This window comes from Wyeomyia smithii, chromosome 2 (genome assembly GCF_029784165.1).
Source record: "Wyeomyia smithii strain HCP4-BCI-WySm-NY-G18 chromosome 2, ASM2978416v1, whole genome shotgun sequence".
Lineage (NCBI taxonomy): Eukaryota > Metazoa > Arthropoda > Insecta > Diptera > Culicidae > Wyeomyia > Wyeomyia smithii.
Window position 1 is genome coordinate 276359666 of NC_073695.1, and position 17349 is coordinate 276377014.

General features: G+C 37.9%; 1 protein-coding gene across 1 annotated transcript; it reads right to left on the bottom strand.

Annotated features, from left to right (window-relative positions):
• Nucleotides 1-333: 333 nt before the first annotated feature.
• On the bottom strand, nt 334-12645 carry LOC129723029 (protein disulfide-isomerase). Its single transcript, XM_055676966.1, has 4 exons — nt 12505-12645; nt 12066-12261; nt 1199-2472; nt 334-1139 (listed from the first exon to the last, which is right to left on the bottom strand). The coding sequence occupies exons 2-4, from the start codon at nt 12223-12225 to the stop codon at nt 1080-1082; spliced, it is 1494 nt and encodes a 497-aa protein (XP_055532941.1). The 5' UTR covers nt 12226-12261; nt 12505-12645; the 3' UTR covers nt 334-1079.
• Nucleotides 12646-17349: the final 4704 nt, after the last annotated feature.

Here is a 17349-nt window from a genome sequence, read left to right on the forward strand (position 1 = left end):
AAATCTCACGGTGAAAAAAGACGCGTGCAAATCAAATGGGAATATTTTTCACCGTGCCTATTACGGTAAATACTTCATCTAAATTATGTAGCCACCCAATTCGATTTTGCTTCCGTTTTGTCAGTTTCTGTACCAGACTTTGCAAGCCTTTCGATTACCCGGAGGCCTAAACTGTTCGTAATATTTATAATATCCAAATCCAGGTTAATTTTAAGTTTTTTTTTCCTTTCATTAGCAAGTGTCAACTAAATGGTCGCGTTTAATGGAAAAAGGCCGAAATCAAACATCTTAACCGAAAGGAAATTCTTCAATCAAAAGAAAATATTTCTGAACTTACATTCTTTAACATTTTATTAGTCCACTTCTTTCAAATCCAAACGCTCTCTGGCGTGAAAAAATGCACCTAAGGACAGGGAAACTGGAAAACTAATAAAACGGTTCTACTTTTGTGCTGAAACTGTTGCTACGCAATGAATGGGCAACTGCAATTGTCGAAATCGATGATCAATCAATAAACGATCGCACCCTTTGGAAGCCTTAGAACAAAACGAACAGCGCGTTTCTGATTTTTACTTGTTTTTTATTCTTTAATGTTAATATAACATTTAAAAATGCATCTCTGTTTAGCCTAACCTCATCATTTTAGAACTTTCCTATGTTCTTCTTAGTCGTTTGATGTTGATGGAAAAAAAAAAGAAGAACATTCGCCTAGATAGTTTCTTGTTCTCTCATGTGGAATTCTTTTTGTTTTGTTTTCCCCTGACAGCACGAATTACTAAAAACAGTCTCTTGCAAATTTGCACTTTTACATTTTTTCGTCTCTACGTATTTGCTGGCAAAGGAACAGGAAAAAAAGGACTTTGATAGAAAAAATGGTGACTATATTACAGCTCATTTGTTAGCGGATTCCGGGGATCTCGTTGAATTGTTAATGAGTGAATTTTGCTCTTGATTCGTTTGTTTGTGTTCTGCAGAATAAATGGTTGTGGTGTCCAAATAACTTGAAGATGTTTTTTTTTAATCGGTGTTCTGAATGCTACTCACAGTTGTCAATCTAAGTATACTTTCTACCCCACACTTTACAGCTCATCCTTCGAAGGTTTCTCCTCTTCTTCAGCTTCCTCGTTCACCTCATTTTCCTGAAATAATAGAGTTTATTAGAAAAGTAACCTTTTAAAAACATAAAGTTTCAACGTACCCCAGAATCCTTGCCGTCCAGGAAATCGGAGAGTCCTTCCAGAGTACGGTCTCCCTTGAATTCGACCTTCTTGTTGTCTCCCTTTCGGTACAAATAGATGGTCGGGAATGAGTTGATCTTGGTGTGTTCCAATTCGTTAGCAGTGGCGTCCATTTTCGCGATCACAATCGTTTCAGAGTCAGCGTATTTTTCACCAAGTTTGTCATAGATGGGTGCCAGCTGTTTGCAGTGTCCGCACCACGGAGCGTAGAACTCAACCAGTACATCCTTTGAGGGATCTAGGGCAACCTCGTCGAACTTGGTCGAAACCAGCACCTTCACTGGATTCTTGTCCCAATCTTCCGGCAAATCTTGTGTCAGCAGGTGCTGCTTCACCTTGCCGTCGAAGAAGTTTTGTACGAATTCCTCCACCTTTTCGGCGGATAGGTCGTTGGTTTCCGGTTTGTATTTGGCCATATCTTGCTCCAAGTGAATAATACGCATCGACGGTACCTCATCCTTCTTCATTCCGAAGAACTCCAGAATACGCTGGTGGTCTTCCTGGTCGGCATCGATGGTGACGAACAGAATTTTTTCTCGGTATTTTTTGGCAACTTCCTTCGCTCCATCGTTGATGTACTTCTCCAAATGACCAGCTTCCTTCGAGACGAAGAACAAAAGATGATTCTTGATTTCACCACCGAAGATCTTTTGGGCGGTTTCGTGACTGAAGTCGACAATCAGTGGAAGTGCTTGCGCGGTGATGAATTTCTTCAGGGCATCCTCGCTCAGGTCACCCTCGAAGACAGCTTTGCCATCATCGAAATGTTTGAACAGCACAATCGAGCCGCATTTGGCTTCGTATTTGCTGTACACGTCATCGCTGGAGGTGATGGCGAAGGGATAGTCATCGACAGCATTGGCAGTGGCCAGGAATGTCTTAGCTGCAGCAGATTCACGATCCTTGAAGAAACCAACCACGGCAACGTTGAACTCTTTCAGGAATGCTTCAGCATCCGCCACAGTTTCCAGCTCCTTAGCAGCTGGACCAGTTTTCTTCTCCAACCAGGAGATGATCGTGTCCTTTTCGCGTCCTCCATTGTACTCGATGGGTGTTCCACTGCGGAAGAATTTCAGTGTTGGGTAACCCCGAACTCCGTGCTTTTCGGCCAACTCCTGCTCCTCAGTGGCATCCACCTTGGCTAGTTTAATTTTGGACTCCTTCTCTGCCAGAGCTTTGGCAGCCTTTGCATACTCGGGAGCGAGAGCCTTACAGTGTCCACACCAAGGAGCATCTATTCAAAAAGAAACGAACAATATTAAAATACTATTCTTAGCTGCAAATACGGTCATTTGGTTGTGAATATCTAATGAAAAGCAAACGCAACATGGAGTCTATTTTCGTTCCTGGAATTTATTATAGTTTATTGTTGGAGTGTTTGCGTCGTCCTGATGATTATCATTATCATCGATGCAGCTTCGTACCTTCTGCTGCTCGTACCGAAGCGGCTTGGGAAAGAAAGATTGCAGCGAAAGAAGGGTGTTGAAGCGAAATGCACGAAAACGTTTCATCTCGAATTACGTATATGCAAAGTATTGAATTACGCCCGGTGCCGTACGTCTTGGCGGGAGCTTATATTCCCACCAGCAGTTTCCCGGTAAAATGACTCCACGTCGCGAGCGAAACTTTCTGGCATGATATGTTATGACATGACGGCCGACATGAGCATGTGAGATTTGTTTGGACAGCAGAAACATGCAGGGACCGCAGGTATGCTAATCCTTGTGCATAAGAAAATGAAAAGTTCTGATTTTTTTGCGTACTTCTAACAAAGAAAATGAATTGAATTCACTATCACATCTGTGGAGCTGGAGATAGATCGTGTTCCAGTCCGATAGCACCACGTCAAAGCGCAGTCTGTGCTTAACACTCTCACATCTACTCAGTACAGCATATTGCTACATCTCCTCCCTCGCAAGATCTTTACACTAAGCAACAAACTTACTTGTCCTATTTAAGATTCAATCAAGTTACATCATTCCCCCATTGTTTCATGTTTCCATTTTTATCTCGCTCACATAAATCAAAACATCAGCGAGTTCTGAATGAATCGAATTCACCAAGTGGGTTTAAACTTAAACCGTATTAGTTAACTGTTTTCATTGAATTGTCTGTATGTTCGTAAGCGTAGCGAGACCCATTCACCTTTACCATGAAACATGTTTTTCCTTCCCTTCTGCTAATGTTGTTGTGTCGTGAGAGGAAACGCGAAAGAGAAAAACTAACTGTATTTTTGCATCTTGGTGGTTTCTGTGACTCATTCCAACCCAAATCGCCCGTCAATTGGCTCTGCTTGTGCTGCAATTATTCTGTGCAAGATAAAGTAGTACGCTGCTTGACATCAAGTGCATCGGCAAGCTTCCACCACGCTGGAAGGGGTGAGTGACCGAAAATGTAAATCATATTTTCTGGCTCCGGTGAGCACACATCGACTGCGCCACGTGCTGCTGTCAGCAAGAAGATAGTGTGCCGACAACGGAATCAACAATATCGTGGCGATTGATGAGCAGGTAAAAAGCGCCGGCCGCAATTTCGACATGAAATCGAATTATATCCGCTTTCCCGTCAGTGCCATTGCAGGCCAGCCAATCACTGATTGACCGCTTGACTGACGCATAATAAAGATAGTATACTGAGGGGGGATGAAGATGACAGTAACAGTTCATGTTTTCGCTAGACGGAAAACAAGTTTTTTTTTAATTCTGAGAAATTGGTGTGTTACTTAAGTTGATGTAATTTCAAAATCATGATACGAAGTACATGACTGGGTACTTTTGATAAGCTTATTTCTATTGATAACATACCTCACATGGTAAAAAAATACCACTGCGATAAGCAGGTGCAAATGTGTACAGAATATGGGTGGAATATTGCAACGTTGTGGCAATTAGACCACGTAAGCCTGATGAAAATAGATTGACATAACTTCGGGACAACTTTGCCAGGGGTGTGAGGGGGGATTTTATTGCAACTTTGATCATAGTTGATTTATTTGCAGATCATGACGAAAAGACACAATCTTGCTAACAGATTTTTCTTTAGGGCGAGTATCATTTTATTAAAACGTTTTCGGTTTGTAAATTAAATTTTATGCCAACATCAGCATTGTTATTCAGGAAACCTGCCAACGTTTGGACACGAAATAATCTCATCTCAAGATCACTTCAATTTCGTTTGCTTAGTTTTATGGTTTACCGATTAGATAAGCATAATTATCACAGTTTAGCTATCATGTAGTCTGTTTTGGCAGCTTTTTAAATTACAAAATTAGGGTGTAGTGCACAATCGGTGTGCTTTCGACCTTGTTCTAGAAAGTAAATAACTGTAAAATGAATATACCAGTTAAGTGACTGAACCTTTGCGAACGTAAGAGACGAGAGAAAAATAGTATTGATTTTATTTTATAAAAAGTTGAAAAATGCATATATAACTTATCATTCGAAATGCCGAATCATTGATTTATGTTAGGAAATTGTCAGCTGGTTTTTGCTGAATCAGGTTTAGGTAGCTGATAACGAATAATTACAGGGCTGTTACAGAAACCTTAATTTTGAATCCGCAAAATCCGCGCCACGGGTTTTTGGATCCGCGCCGTGAAAACTAAATCCGCGCCGGAGAATAAACTAATAAAAACTTATGATTCAACATGATAAAATTAATGTATAACTTGTTTGTATTTAGCTTCAAACGCAGGACAGTTGACTTACTGCGGCCATGTTTAGGAATGATACTGACCAAAAATGTTGTTTGGAAATTCTTATATACAAATGAAAAATGCCCGTAGCACTGATTTTTTCTCTCGCGATTTTCTTTCGTTGAAAAGAGTATGATTATGACGAGTAAAATTCCTGTGAGACATAAGTTAGACATAAAAAGTGAGAATTGAATGACGAGATTTGGAAAGTGATGGATAACCGTTCAATCCCGTATAATGTCGTAACATTCAACAAGTAATTAATAATCTTCGTGAGTTGCAAATCATAGGAAGTTTTACTAAAATGTGCTAAAAATCTTGTTGAAAATAATTCAGAAGGACGAGATAGGTTTTAGCTAAAAAAAAGGTTATTAATACGATTAAGTATATGTCACTCACGTATAGCACCAAACTCGAAAAAATAGAAACAATCGAAAAAGTAGAAAAATCCCTCAACTCGAATTCAGGTCAAACATTCAAACATAAGTTGAATGCCATTAAAAATGTTTTCGGAAAGTCTGAACAACATCCTCTGTAGAAACATGGAATAGACTCAAGTAAAAGTTTTTTAATGCAGGGTGACCACTCAAAATCAATTTTCGATTTCCCGCTTTTTTCCCGGTTTTCCTGATGATAGGTTTTAAATTTTCTCGGTGCTTTATATTAATAAAATATGTGAAAAACATCAATTTGACATGTTTATATATATATATATATATATATATATATATATATATATATATATATATATATATATATATATATATATATATATATATATATATATATATATATATATATATATATATATATATATATATATATATCATGGGCGCAACTACGGGGGGGCTAGGGGGGCCCCCCTAGAACGTGTTTAGCCCCCCCTAGAATTTCCCAGAGAATGATTGTATTCAATATATATACATTCCATACTACTTATCAGAGCATCAAAATCAACACAAATTGAGATGTCGTCATTCATTGGCTAAGAACTAGTTCTGCACCCAGGATCGATTCTCAACCCTTGCTCTGTTACTCACTTTACCAGTCAGACGAGAGCTGTAGTAACTCGTGCTGTATCAAGAAGTCGCCAGTTTACTCGGTTTTGGGCTGTGTTTCACCAGTTCCCCAGACGTCTCATCACTCGCAAATCTCTTTCGATCTGGTCGAGCCATCATGCACGCTGCGCCCCTTAATTTCTTGTGCCGGTAGGGTTGCTGAAAAGAAGTGATTTCACATGGTTGTCGTCCGGCATTCTCAAGATGTGACCGGCCCACCGCAACCTATTGTCTTTCGCCAGGTGTGCAATGGGGTTCTCTCCAAGCAGCGATTGTAACTCATGGTTCATGCGCTGTAGCCATTATCCATCGTCCGCTTGTGCTCCTCCGTAGATAGTCACCTTCTGTTCGCCGATAGGCACCTTCTGTTCGAAAATATCAAAAGGACTTCCATAGAGGACTACCGGTTATCAGGGTTTTGTAGTTTTTTGTATCGAAGTGGTCATGTCCGATCATCACCGTGATTGGTGCGTACGTTTGTAATGTCTGAGAAGAACGGGCCGTCGTTGAGAACGTGGTCAATTTGTTTTGCTGTACGTTGGTCGAGGAAAGAAGTGACTTTGGCTGTGCGGGCCAATAACCGGCTTATATAAGGCTATCCTTCCGTTCATGTCCCCAACGACGATCTTGATATCTCTACGCAAGCAGCTATCGTAGAGTTTTTCCAGCTGTGCGTAGAACGCTTCTTTCCCTGCATCAGGTCTTCCTTCGTGAGGGCAGTGCACATCGGGAATAGTGTAGTTGTGGAACCGGCTCTCAATTCTCAACAAACACAACCTGTCGCTGATTGCCTGCCGCTTTGGTGGTACTGTGCCTTGCGGCGTCAAATCCACCGTACCTTCTCTCCTTTCAGGCAAAGCTCCTGGAGCGCGACGATGTCGAAGTGGCGGGGTTCTAGCTGATCCAGCAGAATTCGGTCGACATCCGGGTCGTTAAGCGATCTACTGTTACATGTACTGAGCTTCTAATTGTCGTCCTTATTTCGTCGGCTGGGTCATTGCCGATTGTTTCGGTTCGTTTTGAATTGTTGATTCTCCGTAGTATGTTTATTTTTGTATGCTGCCTCACTAGGGCTGCGATACCTAGTCTCGCGACGGAGCTGCCGCCATGGATGTAGCTGGCGAGACACCGCATTTCATAGTTCAACCATCCGGTCCGGATCAATCGCTGTTTGAACCGCCCCTAGCCTGTGGGGTAGACGCGCAGACAAGCTGCTCTCTAGGAGAACAACTACCCCACCGGTTTACCGGTTTTTCCTTGGTTGCTCGTATCCCAGTTGGTACCACGTGGAGGTAGGAATAGGGCAATATGCCTTGAACCACACTGGGGTCTATTTTCTTCAAACTAGTACGGGTGAACTGTTAAAAAGCACTGCCCAGCCGTTTACCAAATCTATCTCTCCTCAATATCGAATCATTGTTGCTGAAAGAGCATGGCGTTGACGATGTGTTCAAGATATTCAGTACATCTTCGGAGATTCTAACCCGAAGTGATTTTTTTCTGCTTTTACGATACTATTTTAAGCGTTATTAAATAAGCATATTCAAACTCTTTTTTCTCTTTTTTAAGTGACATACATGAAAACTAGCCCCCCCTAGAAATTTTCCTTTGCGCCCATGATATATATATATATATATATATATATATATATATATATATATATATATATATATATATATATATATATATATATATATATATATATATATATATATATATATATATATATATATATATATATATATATATATATATATATATATATATATATATATATATATATATATATATATATATATATCCTTGCGAGAATAGTGTTATTAAAACTATGAGAAATTTTTCTTCCTTCAACTGTTTATCGACTTTAGCGAGTACCTTCATGGAAACCTGCACAATTTGCGCCATTTTTATCTAAAAATCGTTGACAATCTTCCTTCTGCTTTTACTCTCTGTCAACCTGCTCTTGAATGCCAATGGAATGTATGGAAAAAAATTAAACATCGATCGTTTTAAATTATAGCTTAGAAGTTTTGTCTTCTCATGCAAAATTTGTTCTCAAGCAAACATCGATCGAGAAGGAAAGCCTCAAAGTGCCCAATGAAAAAATTCACATGGAACTGTTGAAATTTTTTTTTAATGGTAAATGTGTTGGAAATTCATAAAACGTTGAGATCTGTCATCTCGAAACATTTTTTTTTTTTTTTGAAAAGTTTCGATCTTCGGACCAATTAAATGTTTGAGAAACTCTCTAAAATCCGTAAAATAAATTCAACCGACACTCTGAATAAGCAATTTGAAAAGAATATTATTTGAAACAATCGGTGTAAAACGCGACTTTTCCTGGAAATCCGCATTATAAACCACGGAAGCTTCAAACGACGATTCGATGCAACTGCTTAGTAGGCGTCTCAAGGTACTATGCTGGCCTAACAAGCCAGTTGTCGTAGGCTCGAGTCTCGGCACGGTAAAGACTGTTAGTATCAGTAGGATCGTAACGCTAGCCCCGCAATTGTCCTGTACACTTAACAGTCGACTGCGAAGTCTGTGTACAATAAACAGAAGGTCAAGTTCAGAATCGGATTGTAGCACCAAGGCTTTGCTTTGCTTTGCGTTGGTAGCTTTGTTTACTTTTGTACCTAAACAAACAGTTTGAAATTGAGAAAAAATAAAACATCAACAATATTGGATATTTGCATTTTAAACAAATTTGAGATTTTCAAATAGAGAAGTATTTGTTAGAAAAACTTTTTTTCTTAAGAGTGACCATTAGGGTGGGACAAAAAATAAATGTTAGCTCTCATGCACTTTTTTGTGTACTTTATGGGTCCCATAACAGCTGTGTAACTTTTCAGATCGATCGATGAAACGCCCGATTTTTAAAGTTTCCATACGATTTTATATGGGAAAATCCACTTTTTTCAATACTTATTCTCTCGAGATGTCCAGTTGGCTCTTAAAAAAATATCAATACATGATATTAGTAGGAAATTTCTCTGGGAAAACCTCTCTGAAGACCGTAGGGCGCTACGATCCTTGTAGAAACAGCTATTCACCCCAAACTGATTGAATGTCTGACGGACGGCTCACCATTGAAATTTTCAAGCAACACTGCTAAAGCATGCTGCTATTCCAAACTTACTTAAGTATGAGAAATAATTTCGCGTGGAATTAATTTTCAAAGTGTGATTTTTGCTCATAGTATCTTCGGGGAAGCCTCCAAGATAAATTTAAGCATATCATTTCTCATCACATGGTTGAATTTGGAACAGCAGCATGCTGCAGCAGTATTGCTAGTAAAATTCAATGGTGAGCCCTTCGTCAGATATTCAAACAGCCTGGGGTGAATATCTTTTTTTCACAAGCAAGGTAGCGCCTAGCGGTCTAAAGAAGAGTTTTTCCCAGGAAAATTTCCTATAAATATCATGTATTGATATATTTTTAAGAGCCAACTAGACATCTCTATAGAAAAAGTTTAAAAAAATTGGTTTTCCCATATAAAATCGTATGGAAGCTTTAAAAACCGGGCGCAAATCGGGCGTTTCATCGGAGCGAAAAAAAAACACCATCTCTTTTTTCCCATATAACCGTGTCCCAGTCTAGTGACCATGTTGAAATGTTCAGAAGAGTTTCAATGAATAATCAATGAATTTCAGACGGTTTTCTATACGCCAGCCCTTGACAACTTTTCTCTAATTCTTGTCATTACTGACGACGATGAGACGCATGTGATTTCAGAACTTGTTAACAAGTAATATATACGGTTATGGGTATTTCCGAAATCAGGATGACCTGAAATCGACCCTAGACGTCATTTTGAAATCCAAGGTGGCAACTTCCGGTTCATGAAAATCAGCCAAAAATGGCCAAATACCACCCAATATGAGTATTTTATTCAGGACCACCACATAACATCCAAAGAGTTATGTTATTAGTGAAGCCCCAGTAAAATCTTTTCGGGAAGGACCATTTTGGGGGCACGTAAGGGTGTTTTATTGTCGAGCACATAACGGTTACGATAAAATTTTGTTTTGGTAGTATCTCAATTATTTATTTTTCTCAATATTTTAAAATGGAAATTCAGACAACTTTCTCAAAGTTATTCTTTGACGACTTTTTTCTCTTGTCATTATTCAGATATATCGATTTACAAAAAAAAACATCAGTTCTCTTTGAATGTAAGTCTAGATAATTTAAAAAAAATAGTATCAAAAACACCTAGTGAAAAATCGGAACCCAAGAGGGGTTGGCTGCATGAAATTTCGGTTTTCGAAAAATTGTTGGTGTCAGATAGCTTATAAATGCATGAAACGTCGAGATCTGGTAGTATCTGAAAATAATCATGATTTTTATGATTTTTCGGATTTCTCAAGGTCTAACTTCGTTTGCGCCACTCCATTTTGAATCCAACTGACCTGAAATTTCGCACAGGGTGTTTTTCGGGCAGGATAACATTTTGTATAGGGTTTTTTGCCTGAATTTTTTGATTACTTTTTTCTCATACAAGTGATTGGCACCCTACTACACACCCACCATATTTCATAGAACTCTGAAAGGGTGCTGCCAGTCCATCAGTCGATATCCTGATTTTTAGGTAATTGAAAGCAAGGTTGCAAGGCTTTCCGCAAAATCCGCGCCATGGAGTAGTAAAAACGCGCCAAATCCGCAAAAAATGCAAAATCCACGAAAAACGCGAAATCCGCGCCGACTGTAACACCCCTGTAATTACATATAAATGCACACCCTTTTCCGTTGAAAAAACCCCAAATGTTGCCAAGTAAAGCAACAGAAAGTGTATCAATATTCTCTAGCGGAACCGGTTGTAAAAACAAGCCTTAAAACCAGCATCATATAAAGCAAAATCAGCGACTTTGAAACAAAGTGAAATGTTATGTATAAAATGGAATTTCAAATTGTAACAAATCTTTCCAACAACACCGGTAACTCATAAACTGTACCTCGTGGAATTGGATATAGCTGATAAATTAATGTAAATGTTTTTATTTTTGGTGAAAGGTCAACAAAATTTTCACAGATTGAGAGAAGACCAGTCTTTCTTTCTGTTGAATAATGTTCGGGAAACTCATCACAAGTTAAGTATGTGTGTAGAAAAACTGAAAAAGATGTTGACAGTTGAATAACGTGATAAACAGTGAAAACTGTCAATATCCTTTAAAAAAGGGAATAATAATTTTTGTATAAAAATGTTTAAATTTGATTTTATTTTATATTCTTGTGAATATAAACAGATAACCGGATCTTTGAAGAAACTTGAAAGTCGGTACTTGCTTTCATTCAACTTATCACAACCGGGCATCTAGGTAAATCTTCGTCATCGCGAAATAAAAACGGTGACGACATTCTCTTTTTTCCGGACGTCGTGTACCACTGGACACATTAACCACACAGGCAGACGACAGTGGTTGGGTTGGTTTCAAAGCACGCACAACCACAGAATCACGGTGGGTTAGACTGTGGATCAAACGGCATGATTTCACCAATACTCACTACCGCCCGCCTAAGTAGAATAGAGTTGCTAGGGCAGGGAAAAATAGCAATTTCAACGTTTCAAACTTAATGATTAACACACCCTCCCAAGATCACACTCCGCAACCAGCAACGGTGAATCGGGATCGTTATCAAAGGTGCACTAATTCGATGCCGGTCGTGCATTTTTGATTGCCTATGAACTTGAACGCCGCATCTTGATTGTATTGTATGTTAGGCTCACCATCGAATCGCGGCAGCGCCCGGCCGTCATCGACGTGTATTGAAATGGAAACAAGAAAATTCCACGTATACAGGCTTGACTCCACTCAAGTCAGCGGCAAGTATACTTACTGCTGATCAACCGGAAAGTTTGTTAAGTTAATTATAAGAGAATGTGTAGGCGATTTTTGTTACAAAGCGATGACTGAGATAATTTCCCCTTCACCAGAACAGCAATTTCTCCATACGTTTTTTTTTTCTAACACATCGAAGCAGAACGTGTAAATTCCATGTTCAGTTATTTTCAAGATGGAGAATAACTTTTTTTGGTTCCGGCAAAGGGAATGATTGTAAATCGATAATACTCACAGAATTCTACTAAAACATACTCGTTCTCTTCGATCACAGACTGGAAGTTGTCCTTCGTAAGTACTAACACCTCCTCTTCGGTTTTGACTTCCACCTCGGATGCCACCAGAGCAATTCCGGCGACCAGCACAGCCAAACCCAACGACGTTGCCACACGCATATTGTGTTCTAATTCCTTAGCCTACTGCTCGCTGCTCTGCAATTGGAGTATACCAGATGGAAAAATTCAATCTTTATCACTTTTCACATAACACCTGCAACGGGATTTTACTGCACTCGAGGCTATACCCGTTCTAGTAAGTAAAAGAAGAAATCATTTTCCGGCAGCATGGAAATTATTACATGCAGCAGAGCTGCAAAATGCACTGGAAAAATATGATATCTCCATGGGCACTCCAGAGGCAACAACCCACCGCAGCAAACTAAAACAACTACTTACATTCACGACCAGACGATTACTGAACGATGCTCGGTCCGGCGCGCGATGAAGACGATGTTTTTTCTCGATTTGCTTTCTGCCACGGAACGGGAAAGCCGACGAGTAAACGAGACGTGGCAAGTTTACGTTCGTGTGATACCGTGATTGGCCGAAGTTTTGACAGCACGGATCGTACTGAGAGTGACATCTGACAACAGTGAAAAAACCACACTGACAGCGACGTTAGGGTGGCCGCTAAGGTTTTTGTCATTTGGCTGAGGATTTTGCGTGAAGTAAATCTGAAGCTTAAAGAATATTTATTGAATGGTACCACTTTAATTTTTTAATGTTTGGGATTTAAGATAATGTTTAGAAAGTTTGAAATCTGTAATTTTTTTTTTAAATTATATACAAAAATGTAATTCTAGGTCCACATTTAATTATCTATCAAAAACTTAATTAAATGCGAAACCCTTAAATCAAATCAATATAAAAACGACGAATTGCAGGGAAACAAAACGGAATGAACGGAAAACTTACACCAGAGGAGAACCAGCTATAGACAGCTGAAAGCCTCCAAAAAGCAATCCATCCATCCGAATTGCAAATCACGTTGGCAAATCAATATTGTCGGCGGTAGATGCAACAACGAAAAACATTGTTAAAACATGGTTATGACAAAAATCGTTTGCAAGCTTGCAGTAAAAATACCATGTTTTTTATGGTTACAATACAAAACATTGTCCGTTTACTGTTCTCACCGCAAAATACATCGTACATTTTTTTTTGGGCAGACAAGGCATTGTTGGTTTGTTTGATTGCTACAGTAATGTTTTAAGAGCAAGATTGAAAAACAAATGATGTATTTTAGAGAAAAATTGCTTTGTCCGCCATTACTTATTTTTCTTTCGCGAACCCCCTGAAGGCTTTCGAGTACCCCCAGGGGTCCGCGTACCCCAGGGTGAGAACCGCTGGCCTAAACAATAAAAGAAAATGGCTAATTAGGACGAATACATATTTTGAATTATATTTATCGTAGCTGTAACAAAGCTTAAAAAGCACTTTTTCAGAAAGACAGAATGTACAATAGGGTGTCCCAAAAAAAAATCGATGTTGAAAAAAGGTGCTCAGCCCTAAATTGAATTATAATGTTATTTATAGCATTTATGTAGAACATTACAACTTTATAAAAAATTGTTTTCAGGTTGCCCAAACGTGATTTATGAAAAAATGACTTTTTTAAGCTACAAACCCACTCTTTTGCACTTTTTTTTTCAATTTTGTTCGATTCTTAATTTTTCAATATATTTTTTCATTTTTGTGGGGTTGTTTTTGAATATTTTCCATGGTTTGGTTCAGCATCGCATTAATTTATTTGACTCACAGAGCCCATTAATCCTCACAAACAATTAATGTTTCTACTAATTTTTAGATAAAACCCTACAAAACACAAATAAAAAAAATTATCAAGAACTGATATTTTCATTGCAAAGCGGGATTTACGATGAAAATTTATATGAGAAAAGATACTTGATATCTTATCGGGGACCTGAGATATTGGCATATTTCTATGTGATGGAAAACTATGCATTTTAACAAATATGTTAAATAACTGTTTTATTTTGGGAGATAATAAATAACAATGTTCAGAAAATAAATGCATTTTGGATGGCTGATCACTTAGTAGAAGGTTTGAAAATTCGAAAAAATCTGCGAAAAAAGTTAGAAGGAAAATTGTGATTTTTAGTGCTAATGAAAATTTATATGAGAAAAGATACTTGATATCTTATCGGGGACCTGAGATATTGGCATTTTTCTATGTGATGGAAAACTATGCATTTTAACAAATATGTTAAATAACTGTTTTATTTTGGGAGATAACAAATAACAATGTTCAGAAAATAAATGCATTTTTGGATGGCTGATCACTTAGTAAAAGGTTTGAAAATTCGAAAAAATCTGCGAAAAAAGTTAGAAGGAAAATTGTGATTTTTAGTGCCTTCTAATAGAAAACTCAATGTTGCTCATAATATGTAAGAAATAGAAACATGATGTCTTCGGTAAAGTTTCTAGTTTTAAGATAACCTATAACTTTGTCGAAGACACCTTGCATCTATCTTATTCTGATCGAGAAGTAATTTTTTTATCTCACTCATTAGTGGATTGATCACCCATCTTTCTACATCAAAAGATGCATTTTTAAAAATACTGAAACATCTTCAAACAAACCTTATGGCTATAATCAACATTTAAATCACTATTTAGGAAATAATACGCACGAACGGCAAAATAAAACTCTGTGCAATGGAGATATTAAGCTTTAGTGGCATTTTTGACAAAATGCATAGTGTTTCATCACATGTAAAAACGCCAATATCTCAGTCCCCCGATAAGATATCAAGGATCTTTCTTCATGCAAATTTTCGTCTTGAATCCCGCTTGGCAGTAAAAATTTCAGTTCTTGATCAAAATTTATTTATATGTGTTTTGAAGGGTTTATCTGAAAATTATGAGAAAAATTCATTTTTTTGTGATGTTCAATGCGCTCTGTGAGTCTAATAATTGAATGCGATGCTGAACCAAACCATGCAAAATATATAAAAAAAATTAGGAATTGAACAGATTTGAAAAAAGTGCAAAAGCGTGAGTTTGTAGCTTAAAAAAGTCATTTTTCATAAATCACGTTTGGGCAACCTGAAAACATTTTTTCAGAAAGTTGAAATAACATTATCTTTCAATATAGGGCTGAGCACCTTGACTTTTTCAACATCGATTTTTTTTGGGACAGCCTAATGTACAATTTTAGTCATGGAGTTGTCATATAGGCGCTTATTTAAACTATGCACGCTCATTTTTTGTTACTCTAAAGTGAGTTAGATATCACCCACTTTTGAAAAAAGTGGAGGTACCCTAATTAGGGTACTTTTACGGTTACTTACTTCTGAGTAAGGGCGTCATACGTCAAAAACTGAGTAGAATCTACTCTGTTCATGCAAACCAGAAATTAACGAAAATGAGTACAAGTTACCCAGTTTGCCTAAATACGGAAATTTAATGATTTCTGTTTTTTGTAAATCTGACTCAATAAATAAAATAAATTCAGAACAATCAAATACACAGATTTATTTTTCATCGGAACATTAGAAAATTTACTAAATCATTCCCGTGTCTTCATTGAATGCGGCACCCAACCGGTTGACAGTTGCCCGTGAACTGTGACTTACTTTTTTGTGCCAGATAATCCGTCATCATTCGTCACCTAATACTGCGAAGGATTTAAATTGCATCGATTGTTGAGCACTGTACATCAATACAAATTTTTCCGTTTGTTATCACGAATAAAAGTCCGGCTTTAAACGGCATCGTAGAACATACAACATGCGGTTGTTCATTTTGAAGAGATCTTTTAGGTGTTTTCAAATCCTCTGCAATACTGATGTTGGGCTGAAATTATTAATTGATTAAGAAATTATTGATTTGATGACAGATCAGATACTTACTGCTAGCCAACGAATAAAAAGCGACACCAATTGTTCTTCGGAAACCGATAATATTGCTGTTGAAAACTTTTGACACATACATATACTCAGGGGTGAGTAAACATCATGGATAACAACTCAAAACTGAGTAAACATGGTAATTATGAAAATTTGGGTTAATGTTACTCAATTGTCACTTTTTGACATTTTGCATAAGAATACCAAACTGAGTAGATTATAATCAGATTAGAGTTAAAATAAAGCAGCGTGTAAGCCAGCTACTGTTGGCTGTAAAAGAGTTTCTCTACAAGCTGGACAAAGAACTGGAGCTGCGTAGCCGCAAGGTTACAGAGTCCGCTTTGTCAAGCGGATGGTCATGGGTTCGAATCTTAGTAGAATCAGGCCATCCGATGTTGAAAAGGACTTCAGCATGGGTTTATTCTCAGGCTCCCCACCAGTTATCCTTCCTTTACGCTGAAATCTACAAATACCTTTGCGTGACTTCCTCTTAACAAAAAATAAGTCCCTCTTATCAATAAAACTGGCCAGAAGGACGCACGACGAAACTTCTCCAGGGAATTATAATTGGTGATATTTGGCAAAGAGGAACAGTAAGCGTGTAAGGAAGAGTAGCATATTACACACAAGCACTGATGAGTAATAATAAAAAGCATGCCACTTCTCAATAGAGGTATTGCTATTAACAGAGGTGCGGGATACAGCAGACACCCGGGCATATCTCACAATAGATCTACGATTCTGGTCGCAGTGAGGAAGCCCATACAGGAAAAAAAAAAGCTGGACAAAGAATGAATAATCGCTTCTACACAATCGATCAGAATGTATAAAAGTTGTTCAAATGGCTGAGTTATTTCTTATTGAGCCCTTGTTCGGCTATTCAGGATGCCGAATGTAACAAGTAGCTGATTTAGTTCTCCAAAACCGACTGATTAAAAGCTGATTAAATACTTTGAAATACATTATTCGACCTATGTTCAGCCGTCAGCCGAATAATATTAGTTATAAAAGCGCTTATTTACGAGGGGTAAGACAGTGAGTAAATTTGAGGTTTTCCGAGGTTTCTGAGAAAACCTGAAAAATAAAGAGCAAATCTGAGTAACTCTTGTGTCTCTGAATATCCATCCCTAAACTTTTTTCCCACCGCAAATATACACATAAATCAAAGAAATAGTTATCGGTTTCCGTTATACTCTACTAATTTTTTTTGGAAATAAATATTGAAATTCAGTCCGCAAATATATATTTCGACTGTGACGTACAGTCTTCCTTAGTGCTTATGTGTGTGTGTCCACATAAGCACTGAGGAAGACTGTACGTCACAGTCGAAATATATATTTGCGGACTGAATTTCAATATTTATTTCCAA

Bases quoted from the DNA above. Each gene is read 5' to 3' on its own strand.
- LOC129723029 (XM_055676966.1), bottom strand. From the start codon at position 12,225: ATGCGTGTGGCAACGTCGTTGGGTTTGGCTGTGCTGGTCGCCGGAATT. The intron at 2,473-12,065 runs GTGAGTATTATC...CTTTTTGAATAG, and splicing joins GTATGTTTTAGTAGAATTCT to ATGCTCCTTGGTGTGGACAC. The intron at 1,140-1,198 runs GTACGTTGAAAC...CTATTATTTCAG, and splicing joins TGGACGGCAAGGATTCTGGG to GAAAATGAGGTGAACGAGGA.